The sequence below is a fragment of the Schistocerca serialis genome, chromosome 4 (genome assembly GCF_023864345.2).
Source record: "Schistocerca serialis cubense isolate TAMUIC-IGC-003099 chromosome 4, iqSchSeri2.2, whole genome shotgun sequence".
NCBI lineage: Eukaryota > Metazoa > Arthropoda > Insecta > Orthoptera > Acrididae > Schistocerca > Schistocerca serialis.
The window spans coordinates 580,369,399-580,389,311 of NC_064641.1; the positions used below are offsets into that span (position 1 = coordinate 580,369,399).

At 38.9% G+C, this 19,913-nt stretch overlaps 1 protein-coding gene across 1 annotated transcript; it reads right to left on the minus strand.

The window, feature by feature from the left end:
• Positions 1–16,661: 16,661 nt before the first annotated feature.
• On the minus strand, positions 16,662–18,523 carry LOC126474186 (piggyBac transposable element-derived protein 3-like). Its single transcript, XM_050101649.1, has 2 exons — positions 18,296–18,523; positions 16,662–18,210 (listed from the first exon to the last, which is right to left on the minus strand). Exon 2 carries the CDS (start codon positions 17,969–17,971, stop codon positions 16,718–16,720), a length of 1,254 nt encoding a protein of 417 aa, XP_049957606.1. The 5' UTR covers positions 17,972–18,210; positions 18,296–18,523; the 3' UTR covers positions 16,662–16,717.
• Positions 18,524–19,913: the final 1,390 nt, after the last annotated feature.

Below are 19,913 nucleotides of genomic sequence, written 5' to 3' on the forward strand. Positions count from 1 at the left end.
ATCCAGCAATAGACCCATCTTTTGACAGTCGGTTCCGAGAAAGCAAGGATCAAGTGTGAATGAGTGGATACAGATCTTTTCTCGAGTCGGCTTTTAAAACTCGTCTAAATAGATGACTTACAGATTGTCTTGACAATACGGCAACAATTCGGTACGGCACTTTGTGTTTCAGATACTACGAGCATGAACATCAGTCCATAAAAAAAGAATAAGCGTCAGTTGTACTACATATTCACGCATTCTTCATATTTATTTAGAAATAAAACATGTAATCGTAAATTCTATCAAAATGCTGGCTTGATCACATTATTTTCAGCTTAATAGAGACAGCAAATCAAAAATGTTGAAGCGGCATATTGTTTACGATGTACGGAAAGGTAAGTCACAACTACTTGCAGTGACCATATTTTCAATTATATCTAATAGTTTTGTAACGTTTTTTCTACGTGAACCCGCAATAAGGGCACTTATTTCAGACCCTTCACAGAGCTGTTCTGACAAACAACTGATACTACCAGCACGGTAGGTAGGCCTATGCCTACCTGAAAAATTTCCACAGACAACAGATAAAACCAGACCTTATTACTCCTACAGAACACGCAGGCCCCACTGGTAGGTGCTATTATGGAAACTGCAGGCGTGATATAAGTAGGATACCGTAATAGTTTCCCTTTCAGCTCTGGTAGTGTCACTATGTCACTGGAGAACGTCTGTTCTACTTCGTAAAAGTCTGATGCTGACCGCAAAAACCATTTGACGACGCGTTCCCAGAATTTTCATTAGAAATTCATTTAATAGCCTGGTAATTTATTTGTATTAAAAATAAGTGGGCATTTATTTTGTCATCTGTTTCCTATTTTCCAACTTTTTTCTACGCTCCCCTTCACCCGCCTCTTGATAAGGTAGATGCCCATTTTATCCTGCAACGAAGGAGACGACTCAACTAGAAACAGTAGTACAGTGAGAAGAAATATTTTGAGAACTCTGAAAAGCATTTTGCAAGCTTATAGTACAAAGGTTGACATGCAAATACGCTATTTTTATATATGTAAGAAGTGCCAGAAGCATTGCTTAATACTGTACCATAAGTGAACAGGTAAAGCACATCTGGTGAGCTCATTACCAAATCTACGACTAGTACACCAGTAAAAAGACCGTAAATTTCAGCATAGCAACTCTGTTCCAGTATCTCCTGGAAGAAAATAAAGGTATGATGGAGGCGGATGGGTGAGGGGGGAGGGGCAAGAAGGGTCACTAGTGCGCCCTCCCCCCCCCCCCCCCCTAGATAAGGAGATTTTACTCATAAACTGAGAGCATAACCATCAACTCCCTGAGATATAAGAAGTTGTTGTGTCATTTTTAAAATTTAGTTCTTATTGGATAACATCTCAAATCAGGCCAACACATTTACATAACAAAAATGGTAATTTGAAAATCTTGTGCCCCACTGCCTCCGCCTTCCCCACCCCCCTCCTGGGAACACCAATGCTGCAACAGCTTTCAAATTGAGCTTAACATATGGTACACTTCACAAATAAACAAACTTGGTGCAAAGCCCATTGCTAATTATCCTAAAAAAATAAATCTCAGCAAAGTGATGATGACAGGGAAAGATACATCATGATTGAAAGGAAAGGTCGTAGATATCAGATTAAAATTTCCAGCCGGCCGGTGTGGCCGTGCGGTTCTATGCGCTTCAGTCTGGAACCGCGTGACCGCTACGGTCGCAGGTTCGAATCCTGCCTCAGGCATGGATGTGTGTGTTGTCCTTAGGTTAGTTAGGTTTAAGTAGTTCTAAGTTCTAGGGGACTGATAACCACAGATGTTAAGTCCCATAGTGCTCAGAGCCATTCGAACCATTTTTTAAAATTTCTGGGAAACAAATAATTAGTATATCTCAAATTTAAAAAGAAATTTGCATGTTAACCGAAAATGTAGTTAAAAATGAAATAAATAACTATGATGAATTTACAAACATATTCTTGTTCCTGAGGCTTTGCCCTGCTTCATGGCAGGATCAGCATGATTATGAATGGATTTGGCATGGTTAATTTAAAGGGCTGCCAGATGCTTTTCCAAATAATGTAACTTAGTGTGATGGGGGAAAGTGCCAGAAAATCACATCCTGGCTGCACATTGACCATTGTCCTTAATCTGCCAGACAGATCTAATCCAGGCTGGTACATCCATGTCCTGAAAGTGGTGCTTTAATACACATGGCTATCTGAGTGGGTGTAAATTAACAGTGATAACCCAAATAACATTTTGTAAACTTTGCTAATCAGCCAGTCCACTCAAGAATTGCAAATTAGTTGCACAAACCCTACCATCTCATGCAAAACAGACAATAAATGTGATAATTTCTTAGCTGCATACCACTTTCATAAACTGGCAAACAAACTCAATATTCCCAAACCAAATAACTATGACATATTCAGTAATTTAATCATAAAGTGTGCAGAAGTGGAAGTAAAGAACTCATTTCTTTTGCTTTCCAACATGGTACTAGGTGCAAGCATTTTCCTAAAGTATCTTAAGCTTACAGTTACCATTATATAACCAGTTCAGCAAGGGGAATTTAAAATCTGTAGGTATTTCTACATACATGCTATGCACAACAAAAATTCATTGGAGTACGCTGAAATTGAACAGTTATAAATTGGATCACATTTCTGTACGTAAATTATAAGGAAAGGGAGAGGAACTGTAGACATAAGAAGTGGGAAAGGACCCAGGCCCCAGATGTAAATAAATTCATCTACATCTACAGGATTACTCTGCAACTCACAGTTAAGTGCCTCACAGAGGGTTGACTCAACAGCTTTTAGAGTGTTGTGCTTCATTTGTGAACTAGGAAACTTACGTATGTGATAGTGTTTCTGATAGTGCACTATGCCACAACAGGGAATTTATTACACTTCATCAAGCAATCAGAGATAGTTCCAATAAAACTTTGTAAAATTAACTACTGACTTGGAAGTCTTTGTATGAATTAACTTCATCTCAACAGTGACAGTTAAAGGAATGATAAGACTACCCTTAACATATTATTGTAATCAATGACTTCGGGTATAATTCCTAACACAGAAGGATGTAGTAACATGCATCTATAAAAATGGAAATAAATAAGCAAATCATCTGTTGTTAGTAGCGCCCTTCACTTCCCCAGATTTTGAGAAAGTGGTCTATGATAAAATATAAAACAGTGACTCTTTTACATGTAACAATATTATGAGAAGGAAAGTTCCTACTCATTGTATAGCGGAGATGCTGAGTCATAGATTAGCACAACAAAAAGACTCTCACAATTAAAGCTTTTGGCCATTAAGGCCTTTGTCAACATAGTGTATGTGTGTGTGTGTGTGTGTGTGTGTGTGTGTGTGTGTGTGTATATATATATCTATTGTTGGTGAAGGCCTTAATGGCTGAAAGCTTTAATTGTGAGAATCTTTTTGTTGTTATATCTGTGACTCAGCATCTCCACTATGTGGTGAGTAGCAACTTCCCTTCTTGTAATACTGATACATTCCATCCTGGATTTTCCGTTGTTTGTCTTTTATATGGTTAGAATTGCTTCTCAGTTTGTCTTTAGCTATACTAGAAAGCTATACTAGACCTCACAATAAACAAGTAAAACTATCCCATCAGTACACTTTGTGGACTTGACAAAGGTTTCGATTGTGGTGGTCACAAAATTCTGCTTGATATACTGAAGTCTTAAGGCATTAATAGCACCCTTCTACAAGGACAGAGTCTTGCCTTCACAATAGAATACAGATGGTTGTACTGACAGGGATGAAATGGACTTCATAAGGAAGGAAAGTAACATAAAACAATTCACTATGACTGATACTGACCCACTCTGGCTTTGAACGTATGTGAAACTGATTTTCCAATTACTTGAATGGATTCATAAAAAACATTAATTTTTTTATGACTCCAGCATTCTAATGCAGGGTCCAAATTCACTCTAATGTGCCACAGTTTAGGAGAAAGCTGAACAGATCTATAAATGATTAACAGCAAATATTTTTAATATCAGAAAGCATCCTCCCATACCAATATCTAGAGTTACACCAGGGTCCTCAAAATGTTGTGTTGCAAAAGGACCACTTCAATCATTGTTGCGGTTTTTTGAACTTCAGTACTTTCATAATACGTCGTAAGTACAGTATTCTGCTTCATAAATCTTCCTATCAATAATGCAGCAATATGGCAAAGTTTGGAAATAATTTACATTGCTTGATGTCAGCAAAGGCTGCTTGTACTTGATGAATAGTTTGTGCAGTAATTATGTACATGGATCTCTGTTGATTCTAAGTAGATTTGGTCAACTGTTGCTCATCCTGTAATGTGGAAGAGCTAACTCTTCTCTGTCTGATATACTTGCAGATGTATCAAATTGTAGTGGGAAGCAGTGATGTATTTTCAGGTCACTTTTTAACTAAGTTTACATACCATGTATTATCGTGACGGGGTTAGATGACAACTGTAAATCTTGCATCACTGTCATAATCTCACTTTTGTTAATACAGTCAGTCAAATATACAATTACTGACTGTGATGAATGCTTCTTTTAATAACTCATCACCCTGGAAAGACTTTTTGTTCTGTGTGAATACATGAGAAATTTAGATAGAAGCAAGAGTGGCAATTTTAAATTTCATTACAAGCCTAGTTAGGATAAATTGTTGGTCAGACATTGTTGATCATAGATGAGTTATTTTCTTCTTTTGTATTTCATATAGAAGTGAATAGCTTGTATTAGAAAGGGTAACTTTGTCTGTTGTGACATTCAACTTTGTTTTTGTAGCACTGCAAGTCTACGGTCACACATAAAACAGACACTCATTTTTTGATTAAAATGAGAAAGTATTTCCAACCATGGTGTGGAATATAGGTTTCATTGTTTGTGTTCTACAGGCTCGATACATGGTCAAGCCATATTAGTGTTACTACTACCTACATTCAACATCAATATGCAATAACATAAACAGCAGATGACAGTACCAACAGTTGAGGATTTGTACAGTATGTCGGGGCACATGGAAAACAGTACAGTCATGTTGTAAAGTAACAATGGAGTCATTTATCTGTGTCCAAAAGGGCATAATCATTGGCTATTGGGCCAAGGGTGGAAGCATTTTTGAAACAGTTAAGTTTGTAAATTTTTCAAATGCGATTAAGGGTAAACTTTACTTTGCATGATAGAATGGTACTATTCAAAACCGAGGCAACTGTGGTGCACCACATCACATAAATGATAGGAGTGAATGACATTTGCGAAGATGTGTGCAGGCAAATAGAGCAACTGACCACCCAGATGTACCAAGAGACTACCAACAGTATCTCCTCAATGACCATTCAGCGAACTTTGCTGTGTATGGGTCTCTGCAGCAGGCACCTGATTCAAGCACCCACGCTGACTGCTGTTCATCGGTGACAAAAACTGGAATTTGTACACCAGTACCACAGCCGGAAGCACACTGTGTCACAAAAGGTGGCCTTTTCAGATGAGTCACAGTTCATGATCTATCAGACAGATGGCGTGAAATGTCTGAAAGCATATAATCTACAGGCATTATGTTTTCATGGCATTCCCTCAGTGATCTCACCATTCTGGAAGGAGCAATGGATCAACACAACTATGCATCTATCCTTGAAGACCACCCCTACCTGCAATTTGTTTGTCCTCTGCACAATGGCATCTACTAGCAGGACAACACAATGTGACAGTCACCATGCAGTGTACCTGTGTCGTTCAAAGAGCACCAGGATGATTTTACTGTACTCCCTTCTCCACTAAACTCCTAGAATTTAAACCTAATCAAGAATCTGTGGTACTGAATCAGTTGGGCTGTTTGCACAGTGGATCCTCAACTGAGAAACCTAGTACAACTGACCACAGCACTGGAGTCAGCACAGCTCCACATCCCTGTAGGTACCTTTCTGAACCTCATTATCTCTCTTCGTCCATGACTTGTGCTGCAAAAGGTGGTTATTTAGGATTTCTGACAAGTGGTCACATTAATCTGACTGGACAGTGTAAATCAGACAACGGAAAGCTGAGGTTGGGGCATCAACAGTATAGGAAATTGACTGATTGCTACCCACCATACTGATGACATGTTGAGTCACAATGAAAAGACTGTTACACATTTAGCTTTTGGCCAAAGCCTTCTTTAGAAAAGGAAACACACATTCATTCCCACAAGCAAGCACACTACACATGCAAGAGCACACACACACACACACACACACACACACACATACACACACACACATGACAGCCATCCCCAGCAGCTCTGACTTGAATAGAGCTGTCACGTGAATGAAAGAGCAGTCTTGAGGGGCCGGGAAAGGGGAAGGGATGGCAGGGTTCGAGTGGGCAGAGAGAAGAGATTTGTCTAGTGGATTGTGAGGCGACTGGATTGTATGCAGGCATGACAAGACTGCCACTAGGTGCAGCTTAGAGAGGCTGTGGGGCAGAGAGGTGTGGAGGTGAAACAGAGAGCAGAAAAGAAGAGGAGCAGCTAAGAGGAAAGATGGTCAGATTCATTGGCAGAAGGTGGCACGCAATGAGGGTGATGGGCATGAATATGGAGGACATGATAGGACAGCAGCTGCAGACACAGTTGGGTGGAAGGTGTGGGGAAAGTACATTACTGTAGGTTGAGGCCGGGATGATTTCAGGAGCAGAGAAAGTGTTGTAAGGATAACTCTCACATGCACAGTTCAGAAAATCTGGTGATGGAGGGAAGGATCCAGATGGTCCAAGTTGTGAAGCAGCCATTGAAATCAAACATGTTGTGTTCAGCTGCATGTTGTGCTGCAGGTTGGTGTACTTTTTTCTTGGCACCAATTTGGCAGTGACCATTCATCTTTATGGATAGCTAGTTGCTAGTCATATCAACATACAAAGCTGTGCAGTGACTGCTGCAGTGCTGGTATATGACATGGCTGCTTTCACAGGTGGCTTGGCCTCTGATGGGGTAGGGTAAACCTGTGACAGGACTGGGACACTAAGTGCTGGCTGGGTGGATTTGATAGATCTTACATCTGAGTCTTCCACAAGGATATGATCCCTGTGTCAAGGTATTTGGATTGGGAGTGGCATAGAGGTGGACTAGGGTGTTGTGGAGTTTTGGTGGGTGTTAGAATACCACTTTAGGAGGAGAGTGAAGGATCTTGGATAGGACGTCCCTCATATCAGGGCATGGTAATAGGTAATCAAAGCCCTGATGAAAGACATGGTTCAGCTGTTCCAGTCTGGGTTGGTATTGGTGACAAAGGGGCCACTCTGTAGCTGGTTATTAGGGTGGTGGGAGGATTGGGGGTGTGTCAATATGAGATGTGAGATCTATTTATGTACTGGGGCTGGGGATAGTGACTGTGAAGGCCTTAGTTATAACTTCAGCATACTAGGCAAATGAGTCCTTGTCACCGCAGATATTCCGTCACTGGGTGGTTAGGCTGTATGAAGGGATTTTTTTGGTGTAGAAGAGGTGACAGCTGTTGAAATACTGGTACTGTTGGTGGTTAGTGGGTTTAATGTGGATGGATAAGTGGATGGAACCATCAGAGAGGAGGAAGTCAATGTCCAGGAAGTGGCATGCTTGATTGAGGAGGATCAGGTGAAACGGATGGGAGAGAAGGTATTGAGGTTGTGAAGGAATGACGATAGCATCTTGGCCGTGAGTCCATATAATGAAGACATCATCAGTGAACCTGAGCCATCCAGACTAGGAGATTAATATTTTGGGGTGCTAGCAAGGTCTCCTCTAGATGGCCTGTAAATGGGTTGACATAAGAGGGTGCCATTGGGATGACCATGGTTGTGCTGCAGATTTGTTTGTTTACCTTCACTTCATAACAGATATAGTTCTGAGTTAGGATAAAGTTAGTAAGATGTATGAGGAATGCTGTAGTGTCTTTGGATTCTGAAGGCCATTGGGGAAGGTAGTGTTAAATCACAGCAAGGTAAGGGATGTTGGTGCATAGAGAAGTGATGTTGACAGTGGCGAGTAGGGATTCAGGAGGTAAGGCAATGGGAATGGTGGAGAGTCAGTGAAGGACACAGAGGGCTAGATTACAGATTAGTTAGAGGTGTTACTCAATGATGGCCAAAATTCTTTTGGTGGGTGCACAGTAAAACTAGCTACAATGGTGAATCCAGGATTGTTGAGTTTGTGAATTTTGTGAATCATGTAGAAGGTCAGTTTGCAGGATGTCAGAGGGGCAGGAGGGAAATGGATTTAGGTAAGAAGTTCTAGGAAGGGCCTAAGGTTTTGAGCAGGGATTGGAGGTTATATCGAACTTCTGGGATGGGACCACTCAGGCAGAGTAGGTAGGTAGAGGAGTCAAATAATTGGCAGAAGCCCTCAACCAGGTAGTCACTGTGATTCATGAAGACAGTGGTGGAACTTTTGTCTGCAGGTAGGATAATTAGGTTAGGATTAGTTGGAATGATCACCAGACATCGTCAGAGGAATCATGAGAGCAGGATGTGATCTATATCTGAGAGTTGTAAAAAATTTAAAAGAGTGATCAGCTTGCAGGACAATATGGAAATGTGTGAATATTAACATGGACATCAAGCTATGTGCAACTGTAACAGCATGTACACATCAGGCCATAGTTGCCATACCACGTAATGCAGTGATTTAATAATCACATATGAGTATGTAACTTAGATACAAGAGTATGGATTATGGAGAATGTAAATTACAGAGACATCACAAAACTTATATGAATATCACTATAGAAATCGAGATGCATACTAGTGTAACATAACACAGACATCAAGCCAGAAGAGTCTGCTGGATGTAGAAGTATTACTCATGCCTTAAGCTTCAAGTTTGTCAGTTTGGCTGCTTATTTCTCTTGGCCTGAAATTCAGTTTGTGTGATAGTATAACATATGTTTCACATTTGCAGTGCAGCAGTACTTCTATACAATGAGGCATGCATAAGTCTAGGTCCGCCTACTGGAGTAAACATAGACAGACAGTGATAATTTTAGGTGTTTTTTTTCAGATGTATCAGGTTGTCATGACAACTATCAGTTGAATTGACTGCTGTTGTACACGTAATGGGTATTTTCTCACAAGGTGCTGTTGTACACATAATGTGTGTATTGTCACTAGGTTTGTTACAACTTTATACTTTATGTATATGGTATCACTGCTGCTGGAAGTCGGACTGGATACTGACTGATGTACTTTGATAAGCTGCATTGTAAGTATACAGTTTGTGTTACTCTTCCAGTTTATAGAATATATTTGTCAAAATTTTATGGCATATCTTAGTGTCAAAGGGAATATGATTTTTATAATGTAGATCTTGAGCTATGTAGCACATTTTTTGCAGTTGTTTGCAGTCTACCTTGAACTGGTATGCTTTGTGTGATATTATTGTTTTATGTCCTTTGTTACAAATGTATCTTTTCCTTATATTGTGTATAGTAACACTCCAGTTTGAAGTCTGGTGGGTCAGTAGCCTATGGGCTCCAGCAAGATTTTTTGTATTAGATTTGATGTATTACATTTCTGTTTGTGATCAAATATGGTTGCAAAAGTGTATATGATAGCAGAGTTTTGAAGTAATGTTTTATAACATAGACCTTGAGCTATGTATTACATTTTTCGCAATAATCTATTTTCCTACATTAAAAATGTGGTTTGGATTCTTGCTATTCTCATTGATTATAACATTTCAACAGAATTTACAGTGAGTACTCTCACAAAATATCTGTTATTTGTATGTAATTAAAGCTTAAAAATCGTTAAATGTCAACATCTGGTCACACTCTGTTATTGGCTGATGCTGTGGTGACATCATAGGCTAGGAGTAAGATGAAGCTATATTTGTGTTATAAAGGTGTTAGCCAAAATTGCGAGGTTTTTACATACTTTTTCTGCAAACAGTTTAGCTATTTGGTGATGGAAAACGCAATTACAACTTTTAAGGGACAATAGAAAGGTATTTTGTGAACCCTGATAGTGGAAGCCTTGTGAAAGTTGATGTGTTTATGATCCAGCCATTTAGAGCAGTGATATTTGCAATGATAGACATTCTTTTCCCTGCTCCCTGCTACATTATTAAACTTGCTCAGAACTAAGGAATTATTGAACTTTTTCAAATGGCCATATATTATAAATAGATTGTTGACTATCAGTCATGAGCTACAACCCAAAACACATTTAAATTATTCTGACTGCTGATTCCCTCTGTAGAAGACACTCAGAAGAGGACCTGTTTCTAGCAGCCACTCAGTAGCACAACAGATAACACATATGGCTGCAGATAAAGAGGTCACATGTTCAAATCCTGAAAGTGTCATATATATTTAAAGTTTTACACAAAATACGAAAATAGCATTAGCAAGAACTGATTGTGGCAGTTGTTTCAATTGTGGTGTGTATTGTATACAGCTTCACATTAGTCTTAGTCTGAGAAATGGAGAACGGAGAATAAATGCATTTAGTTTGTGAACAAACAATACACTTTTCTGGAAAGCATTATTAGTAGTGAAGACATCACCATATGCCCTCAGTACAATGAGGTGTTGCATGATGAGGTTATACAGAGACATTTAAAGTGTATCCAACATGCAGGTGACAATAACATAAGGGCAGTGATGTTTGTGAGTGTAAACTAATGTTGGTGTCTGAAGCAGACTTACTTCATCTTTATGTAAGATGATGAAACTGCAAAAGTTCAAACAATAAGGATCCTAGCTGCACAGTGCAAAGATAAAAATGTTTCTAATAAACTGAAAAGTTTGTGGTCACATGAACTAGAAAATATCTTTGTGGACATGACTTGAGTGAATAGCGATTGCAAATGTAAGTGCATGTGAACAGCAAGAAAAACACAATAATATTCTGTTTCTGGCTGGTGTGGTGAAATTTTATGATTGTGACTCAGTTTTCATTTTGGGTTACATTCGAACCAGTGCTCTATGGATATGAACTCATAAAATACAACGGTCTACCACTGTAACAACAGAGGTGTAGTTGGGTAAAATGACAATTTTCATTAGAAGTTTAATTTCATTGAATGACAGTATCCTTCTTTGTAACAGTGGGAGAGTGTGTCTCAGAGGTAAGTTAATGTTAACTTCAAGATGCAGCACAGTTTTAATCAAGGTAGTGAATTTGTATGTGGTCATGGTGGCAGTTTGCCAGTACAATGAAGTCACATTTTGTGCATATTCTCTTTCTATGGAACAATCAAAAACACTTTTTCACCAGTTTTTATAGATGTATTGGTACAGTATGGTACTACACACCATTTGTAACCCATTTGCCAAAACAAGGCATCACTCTCAATTAGCATTATGACAACAGGAGCAGCAAGCTAGCCAGTTACATCACAGGCATCATGACTCGAATGGAGCATTTTTAGCATTTCAGATTATCTCAATTTCATTTTTGTTTTTATAAAGGAATGTAGGAATCCACAAGGAAGCATGTCAGGAGCCTAAGATAACATAATCATTTAAGACAGTTTCCAGAGAACAGTCAAATAACCTAATGTTTACAGTCTACATTGAGCTGGTACAATTTACCCAATACTATTTTTTTAATGTCATTGTGACGTCTTTTAGAATTTACCCTTTGCTTATACTGTACATACACTTAAGTGCCAAAGAAACTGGTAGAAACATGCATATTCAAATAAAGAGATATGTAAACAGGCAGAATAGAGCACTAGTTGGCAGCACCTACACAAAACAAGTGTCTATCACAGTTGTTAGATCGGTTACTGCTGCTACAATGACAGGTTATCAAGATTTAAGTGAGTTTGTACATGGTATTATAGTCAGTGCATGAGAAATGGGACACAGTATATCTGAGCTAGCGATGAAGTGGGGATTTTCCCATACGGCCATTTTGTGAGTGTACCGTGAATATCAGGAATCTGGTAAAACATCAAATCTCTTAACATTGCTGGGGCCAGAAAAAGATCCTGCAAGAACGGGACCAATGACAACTGAAGAGAAACGTTCAATGTGACAGAAGTGCAATCCTTCTGCAAATTGCTGCAGATTCCAATGCTGGATCATCAACAAGTGTCAGCATGTGAACCATTGTATGAAACATCATTGATATGGGCTTTCAGAGCCGAAGGTCCACTCATGTACCCTTGATGACTATGTGGCACATAGCTTTATGCCTCGCCTGGGCCTATCAACACTGAAATTGCACTGTTGATGACTGGAAACATATTGCCTGGTGGACAAATCTCATTTCTGATTGTATTGAGGGGATGGATGTGTACGGGTATGGAGACAACCTCATGAATTCATGTAACCTGCATGTCAGCAGGGGATTGTTCAAGTTGGTGGAGGTCTGTAATGGTATGGAGCATGTGCAATTGGAGGAATATGGGATCCCTGATATGTCTAGATACAACTCTGACGGGTGACAATGTAAGTAAGCATCCTGTCTGATCACCTGGATCCATTCATGTCCATTATGCATTCCTACAGACTTGTGCAATTCCAGCAGGACACTGCGACGTCCCACACATCCAGAATTGCTACAGAGTGGCTCCAGGACATTTCTACTTCCCACCAAACTCCCCAGCGGAGTGTGTGGCACTTCTGCATACTCGCAGTGGCCCTAGACAATGTTAGGCAGTTGTACCAGTTTGTTTGACTCTTCAGTGTAATAACACTCCTGTTAGAAGTCAGGTGGGTCAATAGCCAATGAACTGTGGCAGTAGATGTTGTATTAGATGTGATGTAATACACTACTGTTTGTGATAAAGTATGGTTGCTAAAGTGTATGTGATAGCAGAATTTTCTAATAACATCATTGTTTTCACAGTGCTACCGTAAAACAGGTACAGTGTAATATTTATGTGACATAAGACATCAAGCTATGTAATACTGGTCTCTCAATGGTTTTCTGTCCATCAGGGACCCTATACACATTGTTTTAAACAGCTTAGGATTGTGAATTTTTAAGAGAAGTTACGTTATATTGAAGTGTTATCATAAAATAAATATAGTGTAATACATATGTAACATAGACATCATGCTACATATTACAGTTCATGCAATTGGTCGTACTCTACCTGCATCCCAAATGCTGTTTGATAGTACAGAATGAAAGTAGAGTATCTATTGCTGTATTGATACAGTCTCCTCTGACATGTAGCCAGCAAAGTTACATATCTTGTTTTTCTGGCATGTAGCTTAGAGAGACACGTATTTTACAAACATATTTCTGGGTTCATGATATGTCCTCAAGTACCTGACTTGTCCATGTATAGTGATATAGTACTTCATAAAATATCTTCTCCAATTAGTTACTGGATGTCAGGTTATTTTCACAGAGTGTTTCTATGATGTTACTATAAAATAAGTATAATGTAACATTTATGTAATTTAAATATTGAGCTACATGTTACTGTTCTCATAATTGTGTGCTGACCATCCAGGACCCTATTTGCCTTGCTTGAATCTGATTGGGAGAGTGTAATTTTAAGGGTATTTGTGTCTTATAATGTCATCATACAATAAATATAGTTGAACTTGTATGTAACTGGATACTGAGGTATGTATTAGCATTCTCACAATTGGTTGTAATATGTCTGGAGCTTATATGCTCTGCCTGATAATACAGAATAAAAACAGTATGTCTATTGCTGTCATGATGTAATGTTCTCCAACATATGGCTGGTACAGATATGAATATAAGATTTCAGTTCTTTACCATGTACCTCTTCTGGTTGTGTGTTATAATGCTGATCACAGAAATAGTACCTATTGCTTTATTGATGTAGTGTGTTTCAGCATATGGCCCGTAGAGACAGCTATTTTAGAAATATATTTCTAGGTTCACGGTATGTCTCACTTATCTGTTCTGTATATAAATCAAAATGTAGTAGTTGTTAAAAGTTTCTGTCCATTTTATTACTGAATTTCAGGTTATTTGTATTAAGTTATTGCATTGGTACTGGTCTGTCCCTTGGTGTTTTCATAAAACAAATTTGACAAAATGAACTTGAATCTCATATCTTAAATATTTGTGCAGCTTATACATTTTAAGTATTTTAACATATTAGTGGACACCAGGTTGAGCAATACATTTTTCCACTGCTACTACACAGTCCCATGGCATTTTGATAAATGAGTTTGAACCTCATACCTTAAATATCTGTGCAGCTTATGTTTCAAATATTTAATTGAATGTACAAGGGTGGTTTGAAAAGTTCTCAGAATCACCATGAGAGGTCAGCACTATCACAATGAGTTGTTCATGTGATGTTCATTGGACTATTGCCTGTAAACACATACCACAACAGTGCTCTTGGAAGGGAGCTGTGGTGGTGACGTGGCTCTGTTGTTGTTCCCATGTAGTGATTTGTGAAGATGGAAAAAAATCAATATTCGAGCATTGATTCAGTACTTCATAAAGAAAAGTATGAAAGCAAAGGACAGTCATGCTGATTTCCAGAATACACTGGGGGGCTCTGCTCCTTCATATTCAACTGTTACCAAGTGGAAAAATGAATTTAAATTTGGTCGGGAGAGCTTAGCTGATGATCCGTGCAGTGGTTGGCCAAAATGTGTCACTACTCCAGAATCATTGCAAAAGTGCACAAAATGGTCATGGAGGATCACTGATTGAAAGCGCATGAAATTCCTCATGCTTGCCAGATGTCATCTGAAAGGGTATACCACATTTTAACTGAAGAATTAGAAATGAAAACATTATCTGCAACATAGGTGCCACAACAAAAAAATGCATGCCCGCACACTTGTGCCATTGCCACGGCAAAATTACACAAACTAAGATATGAATTGTGGCCACACCTGCCTTATTCATCTGATATGGCTCTGTCAGACTTCCATCTCTTCCCAAAACTGAAAATTTTTCTTGGTGGATGAAGATACACTTCAAATGAAGAACTGATAGCTGAAGTTGACAACTGTTTTGCAAGCCTGGAGGAAACTCATTTTTAAGATGGTATTAAGACACTGGAACACCTCTGGACCAAGTGCATTAATCTACAAGGAGACTTCATAGAAAAATAAAAAAAGTTTCAGTGATGTACATACTTTTTTCCTATTCCATTCTGAGAACTTTTCAAACCACACTCGTAACAAGTTCTATTATTTCTATGATAGTATTATGTTTGACCTTTAGTCTAATGGCTATTAGCAGGTTTCAGGTAACTGGTGTATTTTATTTAATTTATAATGCAATATCCACTGATGTTACTTCACATGTTGTATGTATCATAGTGTACTGCCACCTGGTGGCAAGGGCTATCACTTAACATATTGAGCGTACTCTAGGCATTGCTGGGATTAATCCCAATGGCATATTCTTCCAACACTAGAATGTTACATCTGGTTATAAATCAAAAAGGCTTTTTACAAAGCCAACTCTTACAATAATTTCCATAAACATTGAAGGAATATTATTCAATATGTGTAAGACAAAGAACTGTGACCTGCTGCTCATCCAGGAAACTCAGAGGCCCAAATGACACAAGGCCAAAGATAAGCAGAATGATTTTTATCATTGGGATCACCCTCCCTCCCTTCCATCCTGTTTTTTCCCCACCTGCCCTCTCTCTGCCTCCCTTCTCCCCCCCCCCCCCCCTCCCTATAACCGAGTCCTTTTGCATTCACCTCCTCCGCCTTTCCCCACTCCCTCTCAATGTACGAACCACCAAACAATGTATTTAGTTTCAAGGAACCAGATAATTCCTGTCTGCAACCAGTAAATTTGGTCATGGGAGATTTTAACTGCCACAGTGTATCATGGGCCTACAGAGAAACAGACAAAAGTGAAGAAGACCTTGAAAACTGTGTAGAATGCATGGGCCTGAAGAAAAACATGATACAAGGCTACCATACTCCTTCTGGAGTGGAAGATGGGAATATGATACATTTGCAAATGAAAATGTTGCTCGCCAAGTGAGTAAAGAAATGAGAGATCCAGTTCCAGAGACACAATACTGAGTTTTTATCTGCAATATAGAAGCAGTCATAAAACCCAAGTATACCATCTTCAAGAGAAGGTTTAACTTTAAACGAGCACTTGCTGATGAAATTGACTCCAGAATCCTTGAACCTAATCCTTCACCTAACAAATATGAGTTTTCTATAAAGCTGGTCAAAACAGTATCACACAGGCACATACCTCAGAGATGTAGAACAACATCTATAATGGGACTGGATGAAGATACAAAGACACTTCTGAATAAATATGAACACCTCTTTGAAGATGATCCATTTTCTCAAGGGACAACGCAGGCTAGAGAAGACCTGATGCTAGCCATATCAGATCCTCCTGAGACCTGGCGACAATTGTCATGATTTTTTTGGAAACAGATATTCTGTACCTGTTAAACAGAAGGTAGTGAAATAAGATTCACAAAAATTTTTCTTTTTTTCTTTTAAATTCATGGTTTTCTGAAGTGTCCATTACAATGGACACTGGGTCTTGGAGACATGTAAGTAAACATTAGAAAAGAAGTAAAGTGTCCATTACAATGGACAGTGGGTCTTGGAGACGTATAAGTAAACATTAGAAAGAAAGTTGAAAATGTAAAAAAAGTACTTTATTTTTAGTTTATTGAACAATATACAGTCTTATTATGCAGATATTACTTGAATCACACACTGATTATTAATTTAAAATAATTAATATAAATTTAAAAAGTAAAATAAATGACAAATTTTGACAGTTTTATTTCTGATGATACTCAGAGAAACAGTTTTTCTGTGATGTCAGACAGAGGAAAACTGAACAACCTTTGCACCTTATTTTGGTTTTCTTTGTGCAGCCACTGTTCTTACACCTCATGCTATTTTTCAACCCTGTCATTTCTGGTAAATGGGTTACAGAAGGTGAAGGTGATTGTGGCGGCAGTAATCTTCGCCTTTTAGGAGTTGACTCCTCATCATCTTCATCAGAATGTTGTTCCTCTTGGCCCCTTAACAAATGCTCAGCAATTCTAATTTTGAAATCAAGGTACTGCAGGATATTCTTCTTTGGCTCATCGTTCTTAATTCTGTCACTTCTGTACTGAATCCAGCTATTTGCAATTCCCAGATCTATGAAGTGAAAAATAGTTTTTACGGTCCACTTTTTGATTCTGGTGCAGATCCTGTAAAAACTCATCATTCTGTCAATCAGGTCTATGCCACCCATATTTTTATTGTAGCAGCTGATTACTGCTGGACGGGGAACCTGAATGTATCTCCGATCTTTTTTCGACCACCTTTTACATTGATCCATAGGGTTCTTCCCAACCTTCGTCGATGCAGTTATGACTGGCTTTTGGTCATACCATTTTACAATAGAAATGAGTTTGTCTTTTCTCACTGTCTGGTCAACAGACCCACGTCCTTGATTTGCAAGAATCTTGTCTGCTGTCAGATGGACTGCTCTGGGTATTCTTGATTTCATGATTGTTCCAGTGGCAGGCAGGTTTTTTTCAGCCAATGATTCCAGTAACGGAACAGAGGTAAAATACCTATCAAAGAACACATGTGTTCCTTCTGGAAGGCTCTGGCAAAGCCTGAGGACTGCTGAGGCCCCTATTTCTTGTTTTAATTGTTGACCAATAGCTTCTGGGAATGTTCCTTTACCCTGATAAATCTCAAAGTCAAGGACTAGTCCTGAAGGAGCAGCCAACACAAAATTTTTAAGCCCTTCAGGATTTGGCTTTCCCCTGACAAATTGTTTTATTGCACATGCTCCAGTAAACGGGATCATTTGTTCATCCACTGCCACTTCAGGAGATCGAGGTAAACTGAGGCATGCTGTCTTTACACGTTCTAAAAGTGGCCTTATTTTCCACAACTTATCTGTCCTTCTAGTTTCCTCTGTTACAGCATTATCGTCTGTCACCTTCAAATTACTTCTAATGGTGAAGTATCGGTCTCGAATCATAATTTCAGTAATGCTAATAACTCTTGTTGTTTTACCCCAGTACATCCTAACTCTTAGGGTGTCCCAAACAAGACATTAGTATTGTTGCTCCAATAAATACCCGCAATTCCTTGGCAGACAGCTTTAAAGACCTTCCAGTCTGTTGTAAATATCTCATATTGGCAAGTTCAGAAGTATCCTTAAAAAAGGCCAAGTCAAAGTATTGCTGAAAGTAGTCCATGATCTGCTTCTCATTATGTTCTGCAACTTCCGTGGGCGAGAAGGTAACCTGGAGTCCCTCAAACCTGAAATTTGGAAACAAAGCATCAAGGAAAGATCGAAAATATCAGGAATAATAGAAAATTGTTTACAAGAAGGTATCTCACTTACCTTTCGCATTTCTCCCAAAACATCCTGCGATTCTGCGAAGAACTCTCGTCATCATCAGAATTATCAGTACAGCTGCTACTCTGTTCACTTGGGGAAGGAACATTCGATTGTTGCACAGCATCATCTGCCAGATCAAAATCACCATCCTCCTCCTCACTAATCTCAAGATCTGACACGTCACCATTCAAAAGAAGTTCTAAAATTTCTTCTGAACTGAGCTTTGATGTGTATCCTTTAAGAAAATGATTGTTTTAACATAGTGCCTACTTTCCTTACAGGAAATAATGATAGTAGTACATCACATAATGTCATTGAGCAACAGTCACAACACGAAATGTATTGGAAATTAGCGAAGATAATCACCACTAATTCCTACGAAATTGTGCTCAGAAATGTGGCCGCAAGTCCCAGCTTCCACTATAGTGGACATTACTGTTTTGCAACAATAACTTATGGAAATACACAGTACTACCAAACCTTATTGCACAGAAAGGTCGTATAAGCACCACTTATAGATACTGTCTACAATAGGTCCTTTTTTTCATCAAATAAGTTTCGAAAAATACACAATAATGACGGGGAACTCACCTGCCATCGTAACACGTCGTAAACAAAGCTGTTACTTGGTGCCAAGTGATCGTAGTGACTGTTTCTCCCGCCAGATGGCTGCAGCATACAATCCATTCAAATGTGCCACAGGTATTACAACGGAAAATGCAGAATCTCTGACAGCAGGACAGGAAACTCGATGTCCATTATAATGGACATCAGGTCTCAGGAGGAGATACAAGGAAAGAAAAATGGTGTGACCTTATGATGCAGCTAGATATGAAACAAAACAGTAGAAAGGCATGGCAACTGCTGAAGAACCTTGAAAACACCCTGACAGCTACTCCCTCAGTAATTCCTGATGTTACACAGAACCATATAGGGCAGCAGTTATTGCTGAATGTCAGAATTAATAAAAAAAAATCTGTAATTGCAAAGATCCAAAGAATTATTGACGAGAATAACCATATTGTCACACCTTTCTCAAGGACAAATTAGAATCCACAATATGCTTGATGAAAAACAATAAAACTGCTGGATTAGAGCACCTGAGAATGGAATAAATAAAAATTTACGAACCAGCAATCAAGAAATAGATTGTATATATGATGAACACCTGTGTTTCAAGATAAAAATACCAAAGATCTTCCAGCCAGGATGGTCGAGCGGCTCTAGACGCTACCGTCTGGAACAGCGCGACCGCTATGGTCGCAGGTTCGAATCCTGCCTCGGGCATGGATGTGTGTGATGTCCATAGGTTAGTTAGGTTTAAGTAGTTCTAAGTTCTAGGGGACTGATGACCTCAGAAGTTAAGTCCCATAGTGCTCAGAGCCATTGTTTTGAACCAAAGATTTGGAGGAAAACCGAAGTAGTGGCCCTATTTAAACCTAGGAAATGGCTAACACATGCCAAAATCTTCTGACCGATATCAGTCCTATGCCACGTTTGTAAAATCTTAGAGAGAATGATCTTCAATCGAATCTCAGACCATGTCGACCAAACACTGATTAGGGAACAACTGAATTTTTGTCGAGGGAGGTCATGTTGTGGACAGATCTTGAATCTGACA

Bases quoted from the DNA above. Each gene is read 5' to 3' on its own strand.
- LOC126474186 (XM_050101649.1), bottom strand. From the start codon at position 17,971: ATGTACTGGGGTAAAACAACAAGAGTTATTAGCATTACTGAAATTATG.